Genomic DNA, 6,802 nt, shown 5'->3' with positions numbered 1-6,802 from the left:
AAGTTTCAAATTTTCCCAGGTAAGTATAATATTTACTATCAAGAGTTAAATAAAATTTTACCTAGTTTGCTAACATTATCACATTAAAAAAAACCCTTTTATTTTAGGTTAATTTTAGATGTATGGAAAAATTACTAAGATAGTGCAAAAAGTTCCCAAGTATTCCACATCATACCCACCATATATAGGACAAACATAATTTGTCACTGATGATGTTAATTCGATCACCACGGCAACGTAGTGTTTGTTCAGCTTTCTTCAGGGTAAAGTCACATTATTTTTCCCCTGTGTCATACTGCCATCCTGGGAAGGACAGGGAGACCCAGGACCAACCAGTAGTCAAATGAGGCCTCTGAGGGAGAACTGCAGAGACTCCCTGCCCACAAAGAGGAGGATCCACAGAATCCAGCTTCCCTCCTGCTGTCAGCCACGGCATGCTGGCCCACTGTGGTGTCCCCTGACTTCTTAGAGGGTAGAAAGAGGAGAGGGCTGTGCTCAAGTGAGTCTCACTTCAGATCATGAGAGGGGAAGGGACTCAGGCTCTTCCAGGCATCCCCAGGATGACATAGAGGAAGGACTGGTGAGACATCCCTCCCAAGAAACAGAAGGACACACAAAACCAGCCCCTGTTTTCACCCCTGAGAGGCCTTGGGCAGGGCCCTCAGGCAGGGATGCTAGGGCTTTTCACTTCCTCTTGGCTTGGGGTCTCATGGAAATGGGAACCTTGATCTGAAGATCATAGTCTCTGGACAGCAAGGGAAGGGACTCTGAGGCCCCGTCAGGAATAATAATTGCAGGAAGACAGAGTCTTGTCCATACCATTTCAGACACAGGGCACCGGAGCCCTGCCATGGGCTTTGGAGGCCCTATCCCATTGTGGATGGATGTGATTCTCCCTTTCTTCTACCTTGCTGGTCTCAGGGATGGGAGGGGCTTATTCGGAGGTGAAAGACTCAGATGCACAGAGGCAGGGAGCCCAGGGAGTTTCAGGAGTCCAGGCACAGCCTCTCAGCAAGGCTGGAAGGGAATGCCCATGGCTGGTAGTGCCCCTCCCCTGCCCCCATGCCTGCTGCCAGCTCTGGAGGACCCCATCAGGGTCCCCAGATGTACAACTTTCTAATTTCCATTTTGGGAGTCTGCCGGAGGGGAAGTTTTCTCTGAGGAGGGCAGTTTCAGTCAAGCGGAGAGAGTAGCCCCAGGACTGGCCACTCAACAAGAAGAGAATTCTGTGGAAGGACAGTGACCTCCCAACATGGAGGGGAGGCCCAGATCACGCCCAGTCACAACCTGCTGTAACACCTGGAGAAAGGAGGTGACCAGGAGAGAGCAGAGAGGTGGGAAGAAAGAGGTGGGCTGGGGTGTGACAAAGAAAAGGTGGAGGGGGACCATAAGGTAAGCAGGAAGGGCTGGAAGGAGGCAGGGAAGTGGGCAGGAAGAAGTGGGCCAGCCACGTGGAGGTGGATAGGAAGAAGTGGAAGGGGTTGGGTAAGTGGGCAGGAATGGGTGGGAGGGGGTGAAGAGGTGAGCCATAATGGGTGGAATGGGTAGGGAGGTGGGTAGGAAAGGGTGGGAGGGAGTGGGGAGATGGACAGGAACCGGTAGAAGGGGGCGGAAGGTGAACAGTAATGGGTGGAATGGAGTAGGGAGGTGGGCAAGAAAAAGTGGATGGAGGTGGAGAGGAGGGTAGGAAAGGGTGGGAAGAGGTGGAGAGGTGGGGGCGGATCCTCTGCAGAGAGGAGGCCCCCCTCCCTGATGCTGGGTGTATAGCGCTCTACACCCAGGAGAATGGCTGACATCTGAAACACGGAAACATCAAATGTTGACATGCATGTTGACCACCAGGAACTTTCAGTCATTGTTAGTGGGATAGACCTGGAGGGATCATGAAAGCATATTGCTAAATGAAAGAGGAAAATCTAAAAAGGCTTCCTAGCATACCACATTCTGGAACAGGCAATGATGAATACACTAAAAATATTACTGGTTTCCAGGGGCTGAGGGCTGGGGTTGGGGCAAGGGGAATTGATTAATTAGGTGGAACACACAGGAGCTCTAAGATGGTGAAACAATTCTGTGGGACAATACAATGATGAATACTTGCCATTACACCCTTATCGAAATGTATAGTATCCCCATCGTTAACAGTGAGTCCTGATGTAAACCATGGACTTAAGTATGAGGTATCAATACAGTTCCATCAGTTGTAGCAAACATGTCATAATAATACAAAATGTAAATAAAAAGATAGACTTTGTGTGTGTGTGCAGCAAGCAGGGCAGGGCGGGTGGTGTAGATTATGTAGGAACTCTAATTCTGATGAAGCTTTCTCTTTGTATTTTTGAATTAGCAATGCTCTAAAAATGAAGTTTATTCATCTTTAAAACGATGCAAATGATTTGAATAGACACTTTACGAAAGGGAATATAGCAAACGGAAAAAAAGCATATAAAAAGATGACCAATGTCATATGTCATTAAGAAGAGGCAAACAAAAACCAAAGAAGGTTCCAATACATGCTTATGAGAATGGCTAAAACCTGAAAATCTAAAATACTCAATGTAAGAGAGGATATAGAATAACAGAAATTCTCATTCCTTGCTAGTTGTGATAAAAAATAGTACAGGCACACTTTTAAGTCAGTATTTTATGAAGCTAATCATATGACAAATTGGAAAAGTTAAAAGTATAGGAACTGAAAACAGAAGACACTTGCTAGGAGCTTTGTAGAAGTGCGGTGATTGACCTCAAAAGGGATGCACAGGAGAATTTTAGGCAGGTGGAACTGGTCAGTATGATACTTGGTTGGTAGATATGGGACTCCATGCATTTTCCAAAAATACATATAACTTCACATTCTAGTTAAATCTGATGTGTGTATTTAAAACTTTAATCACGTATTGGTTTTTTAAAGGGTCACGGGTTGCTGAAAAGACAGTGGTTTTTTTTCAGGGACTAGGATAGGAAAAGAAGCAACAATAAGGAAGCCTTTAACACAGGCTATGGGAGAGATGACACTAATTTCACTCACAGCAGTAAAGTGGAAAAACTTGGAATGGAATTTAGACGTCGAAGGAACAAATGTTGCTGTCTGGACAGGAGAAGGAAGGAGTATAGGCTCTTTTAGAAGTAATACCTTGAGAAAGACAGAGGGGCATTCCCACCCCATTTCAGAGGGCAGTGGAGGCCTGCCTTAGGGCTAGGAGGCCCTATCCCACTGTGGATGGATGTGATTCTCCCTCTCTTGCACCTTGCTGGTCTCAGGGATGGGAGGGGCTTATTCGGAGGTGAAACTCAGATGCACAGGGTCAGGCATCCCAGGCAGTATCAGGAGTCCAGGCACAGCCTCTCAGGAAGGCTGGAAGGGAACACCCATGACTGTTAGTGCCCCTCCCCTGTCCCTGTACCTGCTGCCAGCTCTGGAGGACCCCATCAGGGTCCCCAGATGTACAATTTTCTGACTTCCATTTTGAGAGTCAGCAGAAGGGGAGGCTGTTGTCTCTGAGGAGGGCAGCTTCAGTTAAGCAGAGAAAGAAGTCCCAGAACTGGCCAAAAAACAAGAGAGATGTGGAAGGACGGTGACCTCCCAACACGGAGGGGAGGCGCAGACTGCACCAAGCCACTCCCTGCTGACACCCCTGGAAAAAGGAGAGCGGGGTGTCAAGGACTGGGAAGGTGGGAGTGAAGAGGTCCCCAAGGCTTAGGGAGTGAGCAGGAAGGGTTGGAGGGCAGCTGGGAGGTGGGAAGGAACGGATGGAAAAAAAGCAGAGAGGTGGGGGGTGGTTCCTCCTCAGAGAGGAGGCCCCGCCCCACATTGACGCTGCGTCAGCCCTGGACAACCACGGCAGGGTTCCCGGATGTGCTTTCCCGACGGCCATCTTGGGAATCTGATGGATCGGAGGCGTTTGTGAGGAGGCGCGAATCGAGTTAGCGGGGGGAAGAGTCTTAGACCTGGCCAGTCCTCAAGGTGAGGGCCCTGAGGAAGAACTGAGGGACCTCCCACCATAGAGAGAAGAAACCCCGGCCTGTACGGCGCTGCCGTGGGACTGGTAGGTCCCAGACAGGGAAATGGCCCCAGAAGAAGGGAGGAGGTGCCGGCCCTCTAGGGAATAAATAGGAAGACATTGAGGAGGGCTGGGGGAACCCCCACCTCAGAGGGCAGATTCCCAGAGATTCCCACCCTGCTCCTCAAGAATCAGCCCTCGTAGAGCTCCCCAGTCAGCTCAGGCGGGGTGGCAGCCATCTTATTTCTGGGTGAGGGGCGTAGGGGAGGCGGAGGCCTTGGTCTGAGGGTCCCATGGCAAGTCAGCACGGGGAGCTGCCTCTGGTTGGCAGAGGGAAGATTCCCAGGCCCTGCTGCGGATAAGACTGAGGAGTCACATGTGCATCAGAACGGACGTGAGGCTACCCCGACTGCCCCCATGGTAGAGTGCTGGGAGGTGGCTGCCACCGCCCTACCTCCCACTGCTCTCGGGGATGTGGCGGTTGCTCTGAGGTTTTGCCTTAGGCCAGCAGAGTGGTGGGGGCTCGGCCCTCTCTGAGAAGCCGTGAAGTTGCTAATTAAATTCTGAGGGGGCCATGCAGTCCAGAACTATGAGGCTCTGGGATTCTGGCCAGCCCCAGCTGTCAGCCCTGGCAGGCCCAAGACCCTACTTGCAGTCTTTAGCCTGAGGGGCTCCCTCACTTCCTCTTGCAGGTGCTCCAGGAACCAGGTGGTGACGAACTGGGTGTGAGGCACACAGCCTAAAGTCAGCACAGCAGAGGAGGCCCAGGCAGTGCCAGGAGTCAAGGTGAGTGCACACCCTGGCTGTGTACCAAGGGCCCTACCCCCACAAACAGAGGAGACCCCACAGCACCCGGCCCTACCCACCTATTGTCACTCCTGGGGTCTCAGGCTCTGCCTGCCAGCTGTGCCCTGAGGTGTGTTCCCACATCCTCCTACAGCTTCCCAGCAGACAAACTCCCTAGGAAGACAGGAGACCTGTGAGGCCCTAGAGCACCACCTTAAGAGAAGAAGAGCTGTAAGGTGGCCTTTGTCAGAGCCATCATGGGTGAGTTTCTCAGCTGAGGCCACTCACACTGTCACTCTCTTCCACAGGCCTGTTGGATCTCATCATCCATATCCCTGTTGATACGTTTACCTGCTGCTCCTGAAGAAGTCGTCATGCCTCCCGTTCCAGGCGTTCCATTCCGCAACGTTAGCAACGACTCCCCGACCTCAGTTGAGTTAGAAGACTGGGTAGATGCACAGGATCCCACAGATGAGGAACAGGAGGACGCCTCCTCCTCCTCTTCCACTTTCTACTTAGTATTTTCCCCCTCTTCTTTCTCCACATCCTCTTCTCTGATTATTGGTGGTGTTGAGGAGGAGGTGCCCTCTGGTGTGATACCAAGTCTTACCGAGAGCATTCCCAGTAGTCCTCCACAGGGTCCTTCCCAGAGTCCTCAGAGCTCCTGCTGCTCCTCTTTTTCATGGAGCTCATTCAGTGAGGAGTCCAGCAGCCAGAAAGGGGAGGATACAGGCACCTGTCAGGACCTGCCAGACAGTGAGTCCTCTTTCACATATACACTAGATGAAAAGGTGGCCGAGTTAGTGGAGTTCCTGCTCCTCAAATACGAAGCAGAGGAGCCTGTAACAGAGGCACAGATGCTGATGATTGTCATCAAGTACAAAGATTACTTTCCTGTGATACTCAAGAGAGCCCGTGAGTTCATGGAGCTTCTTTTTGGCCTTGCCCTGATAGAAGTGGGCCCTGACCACTTCTGTGTGTTTGCAAACACAGTAGGCCTCACCGATGAGGGTAGTGATGATGAGGGCATGCCCGAGAACAGCCTCCTGATTATTATTCTGAGTGTGATCTTCATAAAGGGCAACTGTGCCTCTGAGGAGGTCATCTGGGAAGTGCTGAATGCAGTAGGGGTATATGCTGGGAGGGAGCACTTCGTCTATGGGGAGCCTAGGGAGCTCCTCACTAAAGTTTGGGTGCAGGGACATTACCTGGAGTATCGGGAGGTGCCCCACAGTTCTCCTCCATATTATGAATTCCTGTGGGGTCCGAGAGCCCATTCAGAAAGCATCAGGAAGAAAGTACTAGAGTTTTTAGCCAAGCTGAACAACACTGTTCCTAGTTCCTTTCCATCGTGGTACAAGGATGCTTTGAAAGATGTGGAAGAGAGAGTCCAGGCCACAATTGATACCGCAGATGATGCCACTGTCATGGCCAGTGAAAGCCTCAGTGTCATGTCCAGCAACGTTTCCTTTTCTGAGTGAAGTCTAGAATAGTTTCTTCCCCTTGTGTTTGAACAGGGCAGTTTAGGTTCTAGGTAGTGGAGGGCCAGGTGGGGCTCCAGGAACGTAGTGTTCTTTGCATTTCTGTCCCATATGGGTGATGTAGAGATTTACCTGTTTTTCAGTATTTTCTAAATGCTTTTCCTTTGAATAGCAGGTAGTTAGCTTCAGAGTGTTAATTTATGAATATTAGTCGCACATGTATTGTTCTTTATCTGGTTTAAGAGTAACAGTTTGATATTTTGTTAAAAAAATGGAAATACCTTCTTCCTTATTTTGTGATCTGTAACAGGGTAGTGTGGTATTGTAATAGGCATTTTTTTTTTTTTACAATGTGCAATAACTCAGCAGTTAAATCGTGGAACAAAATTGAAGGGTGGTCAGTAGTTTCATTTCCTTGTCCTGCTTATTCTTTTGTTCTTGAAAATTAAAGATATATACCTGGCTTTGCTTAGCTTGTTGAAGAAAGTAGCAGAAATTACATCTTAATAAAAGAAAGCCCCACTGACTCCTCTA

At 49.8% G+C, this 6,802-nt stretch overlaps 1 protein-coding gene across 2 annotated transcripts; it reads left to right on the top strand.

The window, feature by feature from the left end:
- Positions 1 to 3,303: 3,303 nt before the first annotated feature.
- On the top strand, positions 3,304 to 6,794 carry MAGEC2 (MAGE family member C2). Of its 2 annotated transcripts, none has more exons than XM_016942653.2 (3): positions 3,304 to 3,964; positions 4,694 to 4,787; positions 5,096 to 6,794. In XM_016942653.2, exon 3 carries the CDS (start codon positions 5,162 to 5,164, stop codon positions 6,266 to 6,268), a length of 1,107 nt encoding a protein of 368 aa, XP_016798142.1. In that variant the 5' UTR covers positions 3,304 to 3,964; positions 4,694 to 4,787; positions 5,096 to 5,161; the 3' UTR covers positions 6,269 to 6,794.
- The last annotated feature ends 8 nt before the right edge of the window (positions 6,795 to 6,802 follow it).

The sequence above is a fragment of the Pan troglodytes genome, chromosome X, assembly GCF_028858775.2.
Source record: "Pan troglodytes isolate AG18354 chromosome X, NHGRI_mPanTro3-v2.0_pri, whole genome shotgun sequence".
Taxonomy (NCBI): domain Eukaryota; kingdom Metazoa; phylum Chordata; class Mammalia; order Primates; family Hominidae; genus Pan; species Pan troglodytes.
Note: the sequence above shows the minus strand (reverse complement) of the source record. Positions and strands in the feature narration are given on the sequence as shown.